This window comes from Suncus etruscus, chromosome 19 (genome assembly GCF_024139225.1).
Source record: "Suncus etruscus isolate mSunEtr1 chromosome 19, mSunEtr1.pri.cur, whole genome shotgun sequence".
NCBI classification, from domain to species: Eukaryota; Metazoa; Chordata; class Mammalia; order Eulipotyphla; family Soricidae; genus Suncus; species Suncus etruscus.
The window spans coordinates 44,267,595-44,285,799 of NC_064866.1; the positions used below are offsets into that span (position 1 = coordinate 44,267,595).

At 64.0% G+C, this 18,205-nt stretch overlaps 2 protein-coding genes across 3 annotated transcripts; one reads left to right on the forward strand and one right to left on the reverse strand.

Annotated features, from left to right (window-relative positions):
• Nucleotides 1-1,326: 1,326 nt before the first annotated feature.
• LOC125997439 (cysteine and histidine-rich protein 1) lies at nt 1,327-11,425 on the reverse strand. Of its 2 annotated transcripts, XM_049765868.1 has the most exons (4): nt 11,112-11,425; nt 3,830-4,068; nt 3,528-3,739; nt 1,327-2,311 (listed from the first exon to the last, which is right to left on the reverse strand). In XM_049765868.1, the coding sequence occupies exons 1-4, from the start codon at nt 11,202-11,204 to the stop codon at nt 1,920-1,922; spliced, it is 936 nt and encodes a 311-aa protein (XP_049621825.1). In that variant the 5' UTR covers nt 11,205-11,425; the 3' UTR covers nt 1,327-1,919. The 2 variants fall into 2 exon arrangements, with proteins under 2 accessions (XP_049621825.1, XP_049621824.1); XM_049765867.1 differs by lacking the exons at nt 1,327-2,311; nt 3,528-3,739; nt 3,830-4,068 and adding an exon at nt 10,307-10,916.
• Nucleotides 11,426-12,597: 1,172 nt separating this feature from the next.
• KIFC2 (kinesin family member C2) lies at nt 12,598-18,016 on the forward strand. Its single transcript, XM_049765871.1, is given in 19 exon segments — nt 12,598-12,860; nt 12,984-13,065; nt 13,212-13,366; nt 13,463-13,589; nt 13,680-13,807; nt 13,896-13,961; nt 14,041-14,169; nt 14,330-14,414; nt 14,509-14,532; nt 14,535-14,615; nt 14,697-14,806; nt 15,102-15,213; nt 15,325-15,482; nt 16,508-16,612; nt 16,699-16,820; nt 16,898-17,021; nt 17,121-17,250; nt 17,349-17,605; nt 17,712-18,016. Coding segments are annotated over 19 exon segments (2,331 nt in total). The 5' UTR covers nt 12,598-12,770; the 3' UTR covers nt 17,958-18,016.
• Nucleotides 18,017-18,205: the final 189 nt, after the last annotated feature.

Consider the following 18,205-nt stretch of genomic DNA (forward strand, 5'->3'; position numbering starts at 1 on the left):
ATCGCAGACTTGGGGAAGCCTATGGGATGCCAGGGGTCAAATTCAGGTAGGTAAACACCCTCCTCACTGTGCCGTTGCTCCGACCCCCCAACTCTTCTTAAAAATGGTCCTATTGTGTCATTGCCTCACTGCAACACTGTGGAAGCTCACAGGGTAAGGGATGGGGGGGGGGGCTGCTTGGCCGTGTCTCCTGAGGCAGCCCCAGCCCTGAAGGACGGAATTGGGATGCCCCAATAATGCGGGTCCTAGAGACAAGTCACAGAGGTCTTTTCCTCTCTAACAGCTTGGTCAGTACATTCCCCAGGAAAGGCAAGACCCAGACCCACATGGCCCCTTGGAAGTTGGGCTCAAGATGTTGCGGAGCTGCCAGGAGCGATTTCTGAGCGTAGAGCCAGGAGTAGCCCGAGTGTAGCCGAATGTGATCCAAAAACCAAAAAAAAAAAAAAAATGTTGTGGAGCTGGCACTGGGCTGGGGTGTGCAGGAGCTGCTGTGCCAAGCTTCCTAGATGGACACAAGCAGCTGTTTCCCAGGAGGGGACAGAGAAAGGAACCCCTGTGAACCCTGGCTTTGCCCTCCTCCTAACCATCTTCCCGGCCAGCCCGATGATGTCCTGGCTCTCAGCACGCTCCTACACAACTCGGAGAGTGGGTCAATCCCAAGAGGTTGCTGTTAGGGCACCATCCCTACCCCCACTACAAGCACATCTATACCCAGACACCTCCTCTCAGGCTACAGTACTGGCCCAAAGGGCTGCAGCTGGTGGGTCTTTGGAGAAGGCAGAAAAGTCTGCCATTAGGCCAGTGTGGAGGCACTGTGCCCAGGGTAGGAGCTGAAAGCAGAAGCTTCTTCAGTCAGCTGAGGAAAGATGAGGCTGATGTCCTCCAAGTGAGTCCACAGCTCCCCGGGGCTGGGTGACAGGTGTGACAGGGTGACAGGTCATTGCCCTTTAGCTGGGCAATTTAGGAGGCACCCCAGGGACAGGACAGCCTGAGCTGCCCAGAGGCTCTGCCCGCTGCAGCCTAGACAATGGTGAGGAGAGGGGAGACAGGGTGGAGAGGCACAGCGTGGACCAGGCCAGACAAAGGAGAACCATCTCTAGCCAACAGCCATGAAAGAAAAGCTTTCCCAAGAAGGGCTGCATGCAGCTCCAAGGGTGGAAAGAGGGAACCCCTGGGACTCATTCGCACCCCAGTCCCACCTTCCTCAACAGCTAGACACTCAGTACTCTCGGAAGGGGGCCCGAAGCTCACCTGGACCCCCACCCAGACAGCAAGCACCCTGAAAGCCCTGGGCCAAGGACAGAAAAGAAATTCTTCTGCTAAATGTGTGTAACTCATAAGAGAGCCTGTAGTTTAATTTTTTTTCCTGGGAAGAGATAGAATTTCACCCTGCATTCCGAAAGCATCTGTTGGGCCCTGGGGGCCAGGGTCCTGCCTCCCCAGGAGTGGCTTCCATGAGAGCCACCCTCCCAGGACCGGGGGCGGGGATGGCATTCAAATCAAGTCTCTTCAGGGGAGTGGAGGAGTGGAGACGGGTGGGTGGGCAGGCTCTGAGCCCAGGTCAAACCCAAGCTCCCGGTTGCCAGTCAGGGCCATGCCGTCCAACGAAACAGAGAGTGGGAAACAAGGTGCCATTTTAATTGCCATCAAATGCGCAGTCCCCAGTCTGCAGGCCCCGAGTCCCGTCCAGAGCAGTGAGCCTGCTGTGGTGGGGTGGGGCGGGGGCTGGCAGCCCGCCCAATCCCTGAGCCTGCCTCCTCTGCAGGTGGCCCAGCCTTGGGCCCTAGGACACCTTCACACACGCATGCACACTTCCCAAGGTTTGGTCGTGTTTGCTCCTCACTTCTCCCTGCCCGCTGGGGACAGGGTGACAGGTCAGGTCTGTAAAGCTGCAGGCAGGCGTGGGCAGGAGCCACCCCCTACTTCGGCATCTGAAACAGGAAGAACCGCAGGTTGATGTTCTTGGCGGCCAGCAGTTTGTTGCACTCCACAGAGTCGACGATAGGCAGCGGCACATAGTCAGTCTCATTGGTCTCGTTGGTGAAGACGAAGTGGTAGATGACGGGGCTGATCTTCACGTCGTCATAGGGGCCCTTGAGCAGCAGGAAGGAGCACTCGAGGGGCGCTGTGACCTTGCTTTTGAGCAGCAGCTGGAAGGACAGTGTGCGCTTGCATGACAGGTTGGGGTTGCGCTCTGAGTCGTTGACACGCGCTTTCAGGACCCATGTCTGGTTGAGCACCGTGAAGCGGGGCGTTTCATAGTATAGGCGCGTTATGAAGTCATCTGTGCGGTAGGGCCGGAACTGGACCTCTGTGGGAGACAGAGACGGGTGGGGTGGGGTGGGGGGACAGAAGGCTGTGAGTGCAACGCAGGGCTGCGAGGCGCCTTCCCGTGGCTGAGGACTCGGGCTCAGCCAGGGAGGAAGGCACTTACCAGCACAGCACGCTCTACTCGTCACAGGGCAAACCCAACGCAACTAGTTGGCGCACAAGCTGGGGGAACTATGAACAGAATGACACGCATTAGCTGCACGGAGGTGGGAGGCTGCCGGAGTTGGATCGTGTCCCCGCGGGGCCTCCCTGCTGGCCCTCCCCAGGCTGGCCTAGCCAAGGAGAGGCCGGCTGGCTGGGCCCCAGGGACACGGGGAAGCAGACACACAGACAGGATGCAGTTCTGAGAAATCAGTGACTTTATTGGTTCCGATACACATGCCAGAAAGGCTGGCCGCAGGGCAGCACAGCATCAGCCGTGGGGCCGGGCGAGTGCACGCTCACGCTCATGCCGGTTGGTCAGTGGCGGCAGGGCCATCACACAGTTCTCTCAGTGCAGCCTGGAGCCGACTAGACCAGTCCTTCCGCATGGAGGAGACTCCCCCACCCTCAGCCACGGCCACATTCGTGACACTGGGCCCAAAAGGACCCCAAGTCCCGGCCAGGCCTGCCCAATGCCCAGGACGGCGAGGCTGTGATTTAAATGGGGGCCGTGGCCCTTCTGTTACTGCTTGAAGCCCCAGGCCTCGCAGCCTTCTGGGCCTCACAGACCCACACAGCCCAGCCCAGTCCAGGGGTGACTGGCTGACTGGCCGCCCGCAGCGGGCTGGGCAGTGGCGGCTGCATCTCCCGAGTGGCCCCAGCGTCAGCATCCTTCTTGGGTCTGGACCAGGCTCTGGCCTGGACCTGGCTCCCCAACGTGTCCACAGGTGGTTGGCTATGGCTCGGACGAGCCCAGAGGTGATGGGCTACGGTCCAGAGAAGTCCACTAGATCCAGTGGGCCCCAGGTGCAGTCTGGCCTGCCCTTCCCCGGGCGTCCATGCCCAGCTCTGCTCTGCAGCCAGTGGGGAGCCCTTAGTTTGTCCTGCAGCCCTGGCCCTGAGCTGCGGCTGCTGGTGTGGGCCCCAAAGCAGTGTTCCTTCTAGCAGTCCCTGCTCCCACACATCTCCCAGTGAGGATGCTTGCGCCCCACGGCTCCCTCACTTGCCGGCGCTGTCCCAGAGCCCCAGGCCTGCCTCCGCACCCCACGCCTCACCTGTGTAGCCGATCTTCTCGAAGCTGAGCAGGCTGAAGATGCCATTGTAGAGCTGCATCTCTCGGCGGTGGCTCTGGTCCATCTCGTCCAGGATCTCCATCAGCTCATTGCCTGTCTTGGTAGGGTGGGCGCAGGCAGCCTCGTGCACCGTCAGTTCATGGTAGGGGCCATGCCATGGGCAGCCAATGCGCTTGTACTTGCACTGGGTCACCCTGGGGGAGGCAAGCATGGGTAGTCTCGAACTCGCTTGGCGCCCTTGACCCAAATGCCGGCCCCCACTTCCGGGTGGGGGCACTCTCTACCTGTCCTGGCACTCCTCCTTCTGGTGCCTCTCCAGGAGGGAGCGGGGAAACTGGTGCAGGCAGAAGCCGCACTCGCACGGCAGCTCACTCACGGCCTTCTCCACGGCCAGGTTGCGGCAGCAGAGGCTCTTACTGATCTCACAGCGGCAGTTGGGGCATGTGGCCTGCTCCTCCTTCAGCCGGGCATCTGCTAGTAGGTGGATAAAACAGCCAGCGCACATCAAGTGACCGTTAGTGCACTGTGGAGAAGGAAAGGAAGGTGAGCCGCAGACCTACGGGTCCGCTCACTGCTGCGGCAATGCCCAGCATATGGTCGCCGCCGCCAGCACAAGACCTCACTGCCCTGGGATGGGCTGAGGAAGGCCAACGCCCAGGAAACATGTGGTTGCAGCCCTAATCAGGGCTGCTCTGTGTGTATTTGTGGAGGGAAAAATTCAGGTGTGTGTAGAGGGAAGCAGGCACAACTCTTCTGGCCTGCTGCGGGGACAGGGCAGGGCACAGTTAGTGTCCACGGGGAGCAGACAGGCTGCAGGCTGAGAGGGCAGCTGAGACCTGGCCTTCGGCTCTGCCCACTCAGGAGCAAAAGGTGTGGTTGCAGGGGCAGCCACGAGTGTCCAAGTCTGGCAGAGGCACCTGGAGAGGCCTCAAAGTGGTGGCCCTGGACCATGTGGTGCCTCGTAGCCCAGATCCTCTGAACTGGGAAGCAGAAGGAAAGTGGAGCCTGGGCCCAAGTAAGGAGCCCGTGGAGAGAGGAACCAGTGGGGCCAGGCCCTGGCCAAGAGACTGGCCCCCACCCACACAGAAGAGCAGGGCCGATGGCCACCTTTTCCACCTGCAACTCCTGCCACAGCACATGTATACCTACTCTCTCAGCTCCCCTGAAACTGAGATAACCCCAAGCCACCCTCCTGAAGATGGTTCAGGCAGGCGTCCCAGCTGTGCTTCTGGGCTCAGGGAGCCCAGGCCACGTGGGCTTCAACCCCAATCACACCCTGCAGCTCCAGGTCTCTCTAGCAGGGCTACCTTAAGCTCCCAGGCCAGCCCTACAGTCCTAGGTGCTGAGAGCCCCCAACTCCGCTGGCCCTGCTCAAACTCCCCTTCCCCCCCCACACACACCCGCCACGGTGGCCAGGACCAGGCCAGGCTCAGCTCTGACCAGCAGCTGCAGGTCACCACCTTCAGGCCCAAGCAGGCAGCTTTGCTGGGTCGGAGCAAATGGCCCTATCAGTGTGCCTGAAGTCCAAGGTCCCACAAAGCCAGTGGCAGGGTCGGCAAGGTGACCATCATGGGCAGAGGGTCCCCTACCCCAGGAGATGGGTACTAATGGTGACAGTCCATGCTGACCCAGACATGCCAAGTACATCCCTGTTACCAAGGTGCCGGAGAAGTGACCAGCTGCAGCGCCCTGGTCAGGAAGCACCTGGTGTGGAGAGGCGGGGAAAGTGGACAGATCAAAGTCTGCCAGGAAGAAGCCAACACTCCATCTGGGGTCCTCCATTCCCAAACCACTAAGGAGGGGCCTTCGGATAGATATTCACTCGTGGTGAGTCACACCAAGAGGTAGTCAGAGGCCAGACCCCGGAAAGATGCCTTAGCATACTGAGCAGCTTCCTCCAAACGAGCATCAGTACCTGCCTGGCCCCTCTCCCCCAGGCTCATCTCCCCCCTCACCACAGGGCAGCAGCAGAACAGAGGGGTGGTCAAATTCAGGAAGAAACAGCTCAGCAAACCCCTCCCCACCCTGCAGTGCTCTGTGCTGGAAGCTGGGATTCCTGTGAGCAAACACTCCAAGTGGGACTGTCAAGGGTGCTGGCCCAGCTCCAGGGTGAGTTGCCAGGCCTTATGGCCTTTGCTACTGGGTACAACTCCCCCCTTTATCCAGGGATTGGGGAAGATGAGCACAGCATAGCCAGTGCAGGCCTAGTAATGATCTTCATGTCCACATCACACACACACACCCAAAAGTCGGGGCCCACAGAAAACAGAAACCAAGTAGTGGGGTCCGATAGCTAATCCAGTTGGGAGAGCACTTGCTTTGCCTTGCAAGAGGACTGTGGGCAGGGTTAGCGCTCCTGACATCCCGTAAGGTCGGTCCCCAGAGCACAGTCAGGAATGATTCCTGAGTGCAGAGCCAGGAGTAGAACCTGATCACTGCTGGGTGGGTGTGGTCCAAAAACAAATAAAAACACACAAAAACAAAACAGAAATCAAGGACTTCCTGGGTAAAAGGTCAGTGCCACCCACAGCTCCGCACTACAACCATATAGCTCATCCAGCCAAGACTCCTGAGCTGCCAACACCCTGCCCTGGTGAGATTGGGGTGGACAAGGAGGTGCTATGACAGGCTCCAGAGATCTGGAGTCCCTCTGTGAGTCCCTTTGAACAGAGCGTGTGGGAGGAGCCCTGAGGCTGTGCCACCTAACAAGGCCACTGCCAAGGTAGAGCCTTTGACCAGCACAGCAACCAACCAGGCCTGGTGAGCCCCATCAGAGCCCGTGTCCCGGGGTGAGGATGCAGTAGGGCAAAATGGGGAACCCAGCCCAAAGGGGCCGGGAAGTCGCACAGATCACCATGCCCACAGACCCCGACCAAGCCTCCCCTGGCTCGTGAGACCCCAGCCCCCCTGTACAGGCAGGTCTGCAGAGTGGGGAGGGGTTAAGGTAGAAGACTGGCTGAGGGAAGGGCCACAGCCAGCCTGGAGACCAGGAGGCAGTGTCCTGAGGCTCCTCCTGGTCACACGCCTCAGGAACCTCACAACAGAGCCAGGAGTTCCAGGGTTGTGGCTGGAGCACCTAATTCACTGTGCCTGCCCAGAACCCCAGAAGGTGGCCGCATACCTGGCCCGGCCAGGCACCAAGGACACACCTGACACCCACACAGAGAAGAGAAGATCAAAGCTCTTCAGGGCCGCCCTGCCTCCTCTAAGAGGGTGTGGGTGGCTACGGACCTTCGGGCTGACACAGAACCAGGGCAGGCCCCCAACCCCCAGTTCCTAATGCTCACATCAGCACCTGGCAGGACTGGACCCTGGGAAAGGCCCCGCATCACAGAGCAAGCACCACTGCCCAGAGCTGTAACCCACGGCACAGCCTGAGTCAGGCCCGGAACGCCCTGACGGGTTGGTCCGGTCTTCAAGGCGGAGGAAAGCGGCCGGTAATAATGGGGCAGGACTCGCCACCTGTGTGAGGCTGGCCCACCCACGAGCCAGGGAAGGCAGGCAGCTCAGCCAGGTCAAGATTGAGGCCACGTCCACCAGCTCCCAGGCAGAATCGGGGGGCTCGTGTGTTCAGTTCTGAGCCAGGGGGAGGGGGTCGTTGTCAAGCATCCAGGCTCTATTCCAAGGCCCGTCTAGCGCTCAAGCCGGGGGACCAGCGTTGACTGGCATGGGCGGAAGAGTCAGTAGACTCCCGGGCTGAGTTGGCCGGCCGGGCAGAGCATCCCACAGCCCACCTGGCCAAGGGCCACCGGCCTCCCCGCTGAGCCCTGTTGCCCAACTTCCTGCTGCTAGCTTCTCCTGGGCTCCTGGCGGCTCTGGCTGAGACAGAGAGCCGGGTTTCGTCTTTGGGCGGCCAGGAGTCGGCTCCACTCGGAGGGAGTGGGAGACGGAAAGCAAAGCCCCGGGAGGGAAGGAAGGATGAGAGTCCTTCCTTCTTTCACACTCTCTGTCTCTCCGACAGTGGAGATCAGCTGGGTCCAAGTGCATCCTCCCAGCGGGCCTTCCCCACAACCCTCATCCCAAAGCTTGCACCAAACTCCCGGGCCCTGGGCCTGCCTGGCCCTGAGCGAGCGGGCGGGCGGGCGGGCGAGCACCCCTTGGGGACCCGGCCAGCACCTCGAGGGGAGCGTGGGCACAAAGGAAAGGCAGGCCCCGAGGAACCTGCCTGGCCATCCAAGAGGCTGGAGGCTCCCGTGCGGAGGCAGGCGGGCGGGCGGGCAGGCAGGCAGGGCCAGGGGCAGGGGCAGGGGCAGCCGAGAGAGACAAAGGCGGGCGGGCGGCCCGGCTGTGGACAGGCCCGCATGGGCCGGCGGGGTCGGCCGGCCCGGGAGGCTCCTCGGCAAGAGCACCGGGGCGCCGACGAGGGCCCTGCCGAGAAGCGAGCGAGCGAGCGAGCGGAGCGGGGCCGGGGTCTGGCCTGGGCCTGGGGCGGGGTCGGGCCGGCGGCCCTACCTGGTACACGGAGGCCTTGGGCAGGTCCAGGCACACGGTGCAGCAGAGCACCGAGTACAGCCGCTCCTCCAGCTTGCCGCTGCCCGCCGCCGCCTCGGCCGCCTCGGCCGCGCGCAGCCGCTTCTTGGGGGGCGCGTCGGGGTCGCCCGGCGCCTCCGGCAGCTGCAGCGGCCGCGCCCCGGCCAGGCCCGCCTCGTCCGGGGGCCCGGGCCCCGCCGCCTCCGACGCGGCCGCCGCCGACGCCGCCGGGCCCGCGGCCGCCCCGACCCCGATGCCCGCCCCGGCCCCGGCCCCGGCCCCGCTCCCGGCCCCGGCCCCGACCCCGACCCCCCCGCGGGCCCCCGCGGCCCTCCTCGGCGCCGGACATCGGGCCGGCCGGCCGGGCGGGCGTCGGCGAGCGAGCGGGCGGGCGGGCGGGCGCCGCGCTGCTGCAAGTCCGGCCTCGCCGCCCCGCGCCCCGCCGCCCGCTCCCGCCCCGCCGCCGCCGCCGCCGCCGCCGCCGCCGCTCAGTGGGCCCGGCCCGCACGCCGCCCCGCAGCCGCGGCCGCCGCCGACGCCGACGCGGCCGCCGAGCCCGGCGCCGCCGCCATCTTTGTTTTCGCGGCGCTCGCTCCCAGCCGCCGCCGCCGCCGCGGACGCCGCCGCCGCGGACGCCCCGGTCACGTGCCGCGCGCCGGCCATGGCGGCGCGGCTCGGGCCGGCGGCGCGGCGGGCGGAGCCAATGGGCGCGCGGGGGCGGGCCCTGCGGGAACGGGCGCCGGCGCCGGCGCCTGCGCCTGCGCGGAGGACAGGGTCGGGGAGGGACTCGGAAAGGGCTCGCTCCGGCTCGGGGATGTGTGTGTGATGGGGGGCCGGGAAGAAGAAGGGGCAGGGTCGCTCGGGAACTGCTGGTGTGTGTGTGTGTGTGTGTGTGTGTGTGTGTGTGTGTGTGTGTGTGTGTGTGCGCTAGGGCCCCCCGAATCTCGGGTGGGTGTGTGTTGGGTCCCCCAAATCTGTGTGTGTGCTAGGGCCCCTGAATCTTAATCCTGGGGGGGGTGTGCTAGGGCCCCCCAAATCTTAGCCCTGGGGTGTGTGCGTGTGCTAGGGCCCCCCTGAATCTTAAACTTGGGTGTGCATGTGCTAGGGCCCCCCAAATCTTAACCCTGGGGTGTGTGTGTGCTAGGGCCCCCTAAATCTTAGCCCGGGGGTGTGTGCCTGTGCTAGGGCCCCCCCAAATCTTAAACTTGGGTGTGCATGTGCTAAGGCCCCCCGAATCTTAACCCTGGGTGTGTGTGTGCTAGGGCCCCCCGAACCTTAACCCTGGGGGGGTATGCGCGCGTGCTAGGGCATGTGTGTGTGTTGTAAGGCCCCCCAAATATTCACCCTGGTGCTAGGGTTTGTGTGTGTATGTGCTAGGGCCCCCCAAATCTTATGGGGAAAAGCTAGGGTCTTAGGAAATCAAGATGGACCTGGTGGAAGAGGTGATACAGGGGAGAGGCACATCTCTCCCCAGGCTCCACCCAGGACCCCTGCCAAGTGGCACAAGAAGAATCAGTGGGGTTGGACAGAATACAGTGGGTAGTGTGCTGGCCTTGCAAGGGGCCAACCCAGGTTCCAACTCGGGCATTCCCTGTAGTTCCTTGAGCCCCACCAGAAGTGATTCCTGAATAGAGCCAGGAGGAGCCCCTGAGCATCGCCATAAAAGAATATTCACAGGGGCTGGAGCAATAGCACAGTAGGGAGGGCATTGGCCTCGCATGCAGCCAACCTAGGTTCAATCCTTGGTATCCCATATGGTTCCCCAAGCCTGCCAGGAGTAATAACCCCTAGAACTGCTGGGTGTGGTCCAAAAACCAAAAATAAAAATACTCAGCTCTGCAGTGTCCAGGGATTACTGTTTTCCAACTGTGCCATTCAGTGATGTGGGCTGAGCAGGGACCTGGTGGGTGGGGTTCAGAGAGGGTGGACCTGTTCTGACCATTCATTAACGGATAGATGCCATGTTCATGCCAAATCCCTAAGGTTTATTAGAGACAAAAAACACTGGGGCTGGAGAGATAGCATGGAGGTAAGGTGTCTGCCTTGCATGCAGAAGGATGATTGTTCAAATCTCGGCATCCCATATGGTCCCCCGAGCCTACCAGGAGCGATTTCTGAGCGTAGAGCCAGGAGGATCCCCTGAGCGCTGGGTGTGACCCCAAAACCAAAAAACAACACAAAACAAAAACACTGTTCCAACAACCAAGGCCTTCCTGGAATCAGGTTCCCAAACCTGCCAAGGAAACTCATCCACTTCTTTCTAGCCCAAGCAAGTCCTTACTTCTCAGCAGCTCAGAAGGGGATCTGCTTCCATCATGGCCCCAGACTATACCCTACAGGAAGGTCCTTGGGGAGGAGGGTGTCCCACACAATTCAAGGCAGAGAGAAAGGCCTATCTGCCTCCGTCTCCTGCCTTCACTCCCACTGCAGATGCTGCGCGTGCAGGGCGCGGTGGTAGGCCCAGCTGCCCAGCGCCAGGGTCCAGCGACACACATCATCTTTGGGCAGCGGTAGCAGGCTTTCCGCATCCAGCCGACTCAGGAATCCCGTGGCACCCAGCACCACGCCCCCCCAGATGCCGGATGTGTTGGTGGTGAAAACGGCCACGATGAGGATGGTCACCGCCACCACCAGCACCACGGCCTGGCCGGCCACGGCTCGGGCCTCGGCACCTAGGTGGCCTCCAGCCACGGCCAGCACCATGCCGCCTCCCAGGAGCAGGTTGGCCGAGGAGCGGTCCCCGTTCACCCAGTGGAAGTCGAAGGCGAGGAGCGGCAGGCTGATGACAGTGGCCGCCCAGCTCCCGGCGAGGCCGTCTTCATCCGTGCCCAGGCCGCCGGCCAACACAGACGCAGCCGCCAGGGCCTGGAGCAGGAAGCCGGCAGCAGCGCCTCGGCTCGCCTGTGGACAGGGCAGGGCTGTGGGGACAGGCCCAGGGCTCCAACTTTGCAGCCTGAGTGGTCTAGGGGTTCAAGGAAGCCTCGTTCCCAGACTCCTTCCGATGCGACCCCCTTGCCAGGCCCAGCAGGGTCCTGGCTTGGAGTCCAGGGAAGGAAGGCAACGTGCTGGGTGGACCTGGCCTCCCCTGAGACTCACCTGGGCAGTGCTCACCGCTGCGTACAGAGACACCAGCGCCAGCGCCAGGTAAGACAGGGCTGTGCTCCACTCGCCATAGGATTGGGGGGCCATGGCACCTCGGGGAGCAGAGGGGTCCTCGCCTCTGGGGAGAAGGGGCAGAGCAGAACATCAGCAGCAGCAGCAGCAGCGGGACTTTTCCATGCTGAAAGAGGAAATCCTGCAGGCAGGCCCGAGCCCGCTGGAGAAGACGACTGTGGGAAGAGGGGATTCGTCCGAATCAGAGCGGGAGAGGCGCAGGCCCACTGGCCCCGCCGAGATGCTCAAGGTCCAGCCCGACGCAGGGCCCACCGGAGCCTCCTGCCCGAGGACCACCGAGAGGAACGGCGGCTAGAGCGGCGGGGCTCGGAGGTCTGGGCGCAGGCGCCACTGACAGGTCGAGGCGGAAAAGGGGCCGGGAAAGTGGGCGTGCCCAACACGGAGGGGCGTGGTTTGTGTGAAGGCACTGGGCGGGAGAGTCGCTGAAGGGAAGGGATTGGCGGGACCTCCAGGAGGGGCGGGGTCTCGGCTGGATAATGGGCGTGGCCTCAGGGCGAGGCAGGCCGGGCTTCAGGGAAGGGCGGAAGAACTGAGCGCGGCCTCAAGGAGATGGGGGAGGGGCCTCGGTGAAGAAAAACATTGGGCGGAGCCTCAAGAAGGGGCGGGGCAGGACCAAAAAAAAAAAAAAAAAAAGGGGCGGCCCGGATCTCGAGGAATGAGCATTCCCTCAAGAAAGAGCGAGCTCCTCCGGCAGGGCCGGGCGAAGCCGCAGTGAAGGGCGGGAGAACTGAGCGAGACCTCAAAGAGGGGGCGGGAGTTAGCAACCAACAGCGCGGGGACGACGCGAGAAAGAGATTAGACCAAGGCAGGACAGGACTAAACGAGCCAGGCGGGAGGGGCCTCGGGTAAAGATGTGGGCGGGGCCTCGAGGAGGGGCGAGGCCAGGTGCAAAAGAGGGTGGGGTCTTTCGAGTGGGCGTGGTCTAGAGAAGGGGCAGCCCTCAAAGAGCCACGGAGTCTAGAGAAAGGAAGGACGGACTGGGCGGGGCCTCGCGGAGGGGCGGGGCATAGAGACAGGCGGGGCCTTCATAGAGGGCACGGATTGGGCGGGACCTCAAGCAGAGGCGGGACAGGTGCAAAAGTGGGCGTGGCCTGGAGAAGGGACAGCCTCTCAAGGAGCCCTCTCAGAGTCCTAGCAAGGGTAGGACTGGGCGGGGCCTCGCGGAGGGGCGTGGCGCCGCGACGAGGCGGGGCCTTCTCGGAGGGCACGGATTGGACAGGCGGGTGGGTAGGCGGGGCCTGCGCGGGGAGGGCGTGGTCTCGGGGTGGGCGGGGCGGGGCTTCGGCTCACCTGCGGGCCCGCGGAGCGCGCTCGCTGGGTGGGCTGGTGGCGTGAAGCGGGGTCGTGCGCGCGGGGAGCTGGGTTTCGGGGGGCCGGCTCGGGGTAAGGACTGGGACGCCTAGCTAGGAGCGAGCGACGGGACCGATCCGCAGAGCCTGAGCGAGGAGCAGCGCCCGCCCGCGGGCTCCCGTCGCGCGTGGGGGCGGCGGGACATGCGCAGCGGCTCTGCGGCGCGCGGGGTGCGGGGACGCGGGGACGCGGGGCGGCGCGCAGGGGGCCCCTCTGCCGCCCCGCGCCCCCATGTACGCCTTCTACTCGCTGCTCATCTACATCTTCTACAGCCTCTTCCGCAGGGACGGGGCGGCCGCGCGCTCCGGGGACGCTGCCCAGGTGAGCCGGGCCCGGCGGGACCAGGCCCGGCCCGCGCAGCGCGCTCCGGCCCCGATGCGGGTGCAGAAGGGTCCCCTCGGGCAGGGCCGCCGACCCCGCTCAGGCCTCCGCTCCTTCCCCTAGGATGCCCGCTGCAAGCCCGGGGACCGCCGCCGAGCCGACCAGTCCACGGCCGATCTATGGAGCGAGCTGAGCGGGCTGGTCGGTAGGTGCTGACGGTGCACGGGAAGAGCGCTGCGGGGTGAGGAAGGGCCCGGCCCGGCCCGGCCCTGCCTGCCTGGGTGCCCCGATTGCATGCACCGCACAACCCCAGCCGCCCTGCCCTGCCCTGCCCTGCCCTGTCCTGTGCAGGCTGCCCGGAGTCCTCCGAGGATGCGCCAGGCGCGGACCCTGAGTCCCCGCCGGCCCAGGTCTCGCTGGAAGAGGCGCTGGTGCGCCTGGCCGAGTTCCTCTCCGTCCATCTGGAGGCGGAGGAGGGCTGCAGAAATGCTCCAGACTTGAGCAAGGTGTGTGTGTGTGTGTGTGTGTGTGTGTGTGTGTGTTGGGGGGACGACAAGAGCCCCTACTGCGGTTCCCTCTCCATGTCGTGTCCTCTGCAACAGCCCAGCGACCTGCCTCCGCTGCTGACTGTCACCGGCCAGCTTTTGGCCCTGTTGGCCTGGATCCGGAGCCCTCGAGGGAGGCAGCAGCCAGCCCCAGGGTCACAGACCCCCACTCCCACTGCGGATGGTACGTGGTAATGAATAGTTTTGCTAGAGGGATGCACCAGCAATGCCCCCTGCGATGCTCGCCTGACCCTGCCCGCTCGTCCCATTCGAGGGCCCCTAGCTCAGGAAGACTCTCCTCGCCCCTGTCGTTCCCGGGATGAGGCCCGGGAGCAGCTGGCCCTGCAGGTGGAGCAGGAGCAGCGGGCTAGGCAGCGGCTGGAGGAACTCATTCTTGGCCAGGTGAGAAGGCAGCAGGCCTGCACAGGGGCTGGGCAGATGCGGGACTCCCGGCCACGCTCACCCTCTGTACCCCTCCTCGCGCCCACAGCTGGAAGAGCTGAAGCGGCAGCTGGACGCGCAGGAGGAAGAGCTGGACCAGCTGCGCCTGGGCATGGTGATATTTTAGGCACTGGGGCCTAGAGCTGGGAGCGGGCTCCAGGCTCAGGGATGGCCTGAGTGTCCCTGTCCATTAGGGGGCGACAGACTCCGAGAAGCGCGTCCAGCACTTGACTTTGGAGAATGAGGCCCTGAAACAGAGTTTGAGCCTCACCCGGGATCTGCTGCTGCATTGCGGACCCGACTCCGCACCCAGAGCTCCCCAGGTGTGGACTGGCGATGCCCTTTAGCTGTGCGCATGCACCGCAGGCTTCCTCTGGCCTCATGCTGCTTGGGAGTCATGGCCATGCCACCGTAGAGCCCCAGAAACGGAGACCTGCACAGTGCTGATGTGACCACACATCCCAATGTTCCCACCCCGTGTAGGAGGAGGCTGAGACCCTGGTGGAGCTGCAGGACCGTCTGCAGGATGCCCGGGACACTACCGAGGCCCTCCAGGTGCAGGTGGGTGGTGGGTGCAAGAAGTGGGGTCCTACAAGAGGCCCTAGGCCCGGCCTGGTGAGTGCCTATTTCCTCAGTGATGGAGGGTGGGGCACTAAGGGGAGGGGAAGAGCTGCAGCTGCAGGACCTGCGGGGGCCCTCTGGCAGCTCCAGCAGGAGATGGACCAAGGCTGCAGGCCAGAACTCCAGCAGGTGCATGGGCAACTGGCAGGTAAGGGTGCCCGGGAAACTGGGGGTGGGGGCTCAGACAGCCACTGTGGTATATCTCCCTTCACACCTGTCTCCACTACAGAGCTTCAGGCACGCATGGCCAGCCTGCGCCAAGGCTGTAGAGATCTCCGAAGCCTGGTCAGCACCTTCACCCAGAGCTGGCAGGGTTCCCTGAGCGAGGCTCAGGGCCAGGTCAGAGAAATCCCTACGAGACTCCCCTGTGCCCAACCCTTTCCAGTTGAGAGTAAGCTTTGTGACTCCTTCTTGGTTTATGGAAACGGGGCGGTGGGGGACACCAAGCCCTTGCAGACTGGATTAGATTTATGAGCCTGGGGGTGACCGAGCATACCAGGGACCTTCCCCAACAATACCCAGAGATGCAAAAGGCTGTGGGTCAACAAGCCCAGCTGGCCACATAAACCCACACGGGAGCATCATCCCCTCTCCAGCTCCTGGTCAGATAACTCTACACACCTTGTTCCCTCAGGTGTCCTGGGCTCTGAAGACACTGTCAGCTGGGAGGGTCAGCACCCAGCTTCACCCAGCAGAGCAGCAGACACCTTCACCAGGGTGCCCAGGGCGGCTGCTGGAACTCAAGGGTATATGGGTCTCCCCAGCACTGAGGGGCAGGGCAGGATAAGCAAGCCAGAGCCTGCAGGGAGGGAGGGAGCCACTTCTTGCTTCATGGATCCCATCTATCTTGGTCCCAGGAAATATCCGTGTGCTGTGTCGCCTAAAGCCAGGGGTGCCCTCTGGCCTTGTGAGCACAGAGCCGGGTCCTGGTGGCACCATCTCCATCTGCTTTCGAGGCCGCCAGCGTCGCTTCTGCCTTGACTGGGTCTTCCCTTCGGATACCACCCAGGAGGAGGTGACACTGCACTCAGGCTGGCTCCAGTCTCCTGATTCCTACCCCCCAATCCCTCATCCTCCCCTCCCTGTCCACCAGCTGCCCCTCAATCCTTCTCCCATCAGACTCCAGAGCTGGAAACATCCTCCCGCCAGGACAGGAAATAAAACTGAGATGCATGGCCAGGGGCTTCCCTACCTCTACCACGGCTCTTGCACACACCCCCATCCCTACTGTGCCCTGAGGCACACAGCCCTGGCTCAGAGCTGGAGGGACCAGGACAGGGGAGGAAGGATCTCGCTGAGCAGGTTCCCAACTCCCTTCTCCCACCTTGTCCTCCTGCCCAGGTGCCCAGCCTCAGTCCCTTCTATACTCCCACTGCAGCCGGCTGGGAAATCGCTCTTGGTGTGGCCTTCCGGCTCAGCACCAGACAATAAAGTAGTGGGCAGGCATTGATTTACCTGGGTTCAATTTGGCACCCCATATTGTTCTCCGAATCCCGCCACTCTGAACCCGAACTACCACTCTGAACACTGCAGGAGTACTGCAGCCCTCCCCCATCTTCTTGTGTTCTTCCTCCTAGCACTAAGAGCTATTCTGGGCAGTAAGCTGGCTGTCATGGCTCAGGGCTGCCTCCTTCCCTTAGTGGTGCACAGGATGCAGGACCTCGGCACCCTCTCTAGCGGGTCTCAGTCCTAGCCCGCCACCATCCCACAGCTCTTGCATCCAAAAAGCACTTCAGACTTTTCCCTTTGTTTGCTTGGGGCACTCCAGCAGTAACTCCTGGAAGACTTGGAGGTCCTGGGGATCAAACCCGGATCAGCAACATGCAAGGCAAACGCCACCCTATGTGCTAAGGCTCTAGCCCCACATTTCCGATTTCACCTGGGACACAGGACTCCTAGCCTGCAGAGTGCTGGGGGTGGGGAGGCTTCATCAGGGAACATCCTCGTCTAGCAAGACCCATGCCTGGGGCCCGTTTTGCATTGCTTATTCAGGGGGAACAGAAGCAAGCTTGACCAGGGACCCTTGTCATCCTTGCCCAGGTCTTCCGGGAGCTGGAACCAACTGTGCTGTCCTGCCTGGGTGGCTACAATGTCTGTATCTTCACCTACGGTCAGACCGGGACTGGCAAGACCTACAGCATGGAGGTGGGGAGCAAGGTCACTGCAGAGGCTGGGTTGGGCAGTAGCTGTGACTGAAGGGAGCCCCTTATCACATGCTTTTCTGTCCTCAGGGCCCTCCTGAGGACCCGGGTATAGCCCCGAGGGCACTGCAGGCTCTGTTCCGAGAGATGGGCACCAAGGGCGCGCACCGAGTGACTCTGAGCATGGTGGAGATCTACAATGAGGCTGTCAGGTCAGCCCCACGCTCCCTCCCTGCTCCGGGCCTCTCAGCTCTGCACCCCGCAACCAAGCCCTCCTGCTTCTCACCAGGGACCTCCTAGCTCCGGGGCCTCCGGAGCGCCTGGCCGTGCGGCAGGGCCCGGCGGGCCAGGGGGAGATCCAGGTGGCCGGTCTCACCTACTGGGATGTGCCCAACCTGGAGACGCTGCACCAGGTGAGGAGCTGGACCTCGCACAAGGGCACACGCTCCTCCTGCGGATCCGAAGAGAAGGACCCCCAAGAGAGCCAAAAACCTCTTTTCTTTCTTCACCAGATGCTGAGCTTGGGGAGAAGCAACCGGGCCACGGCCGCCACCGCCATGAACCAGCGCAGCTCGCGCTCACACGCCCTGGTGACGCTGACACTCCGCGGCACCGCTCCTCCGCGAGGCCCCGGCACCGCAGGTACCGGACAGGCAGGCGCCAGCGCCCCGCGCGTCCTCGCCCACCGGCCGGGCTGCGGGCGCCCCATCCACGGTGCATGCGCCGGCTCGCCCCTGCAGGGACCCTGCACCTGGTGGACCTGGCGGGCTCCGAGCGCGCCTGGAAGGCCGAGGCGACGGGGCCGGCGCGCGAAGACCGGGACGGCGCGCAGCGTCTGCGGGAGGCCCGGACCATCAACCGCTCTCTGCTGGCGCTGGGAGGCGTGATGGCCGCGCTGCGGGCCCGGCGGCGGCACGTCCCCTACCGCGACTCGCAGCTCACGCGCCTGCTGCAGCCGGCGCTCGGGCCGGGCGCCACGGCGGTGCTGCTGCTGCAGGTGCGGGCGCGGGGCGCGGGATGCGAGGCAGCTGCGCGCGGGGGCTCGGGGATCCCGGCCGTCGGGGCCGCGCGCTCACGCTCCGCCCGCTCCCCCGCGCCCGCAGATCTCCACGCGGCAGGAGGACCTCGGGGAGACCGTGTGCTCCCTCAAGTTCGCCGAGCGCGTGGGCAGGGTGGAGCTGGGGCCGGCCCGGCGTCGCAAGGCCGCGGGCTCCAGGACTCCGTCCTCGCTCAGCACCGACACGGGGCTCACCGGGACCCCCTGCGCCCCGACGCCGTGCCCTCCCAGCCCGGACCCGGACAGCGGCCCCAGCTCGGCCCGCGCGCACCCGGAGGACCTGCCCGCGTAGGCCGGGCCGGGGCGTCGCCTCTGCAGGCAGAGGCAGCCCGGGCCAGCCCGCCTGGGTGTCGGGGGACCCTCCGCCCTCTCCTCCTTCTCCACCTCCTCCTCCCAGACCCAGAGCTACTGCTCGCCGCAGGGGAGCCCGAGGGCCGCGCGCCCTTCCCCCAGGACCGGGCCCCATATCGCCATCTGTGCTTATCGCGCGCGCAACGGGGGGCGCCCGGCCCAGGGGCCCAGTGGCCGGCCCGCCCGCCC

Coding starts and splice junctions, on each gene's coding strand:
- LOC125997439 (XM_049765868.1), bottom strand. CDS start 11,204: ATGGCCCCCCAATCCTATGGCGAGTGGAGCACAGCCCTGTCTTACCTG. Junction 4,069..11,111: donor CAGCGGTGAGCACTGCCCAG/GTGAGTCTCAGG, acceptor CCTTCTCCACAG/TGCACTAACGGTCACTTGAT. Junction 2,312..3,527: donor CGAGAAGATCGGCTACACAG/GTGAGGCGTGGG, acceptor TGTCTCCCACAG/AGGTCCAGTTCCGGCCCTAC.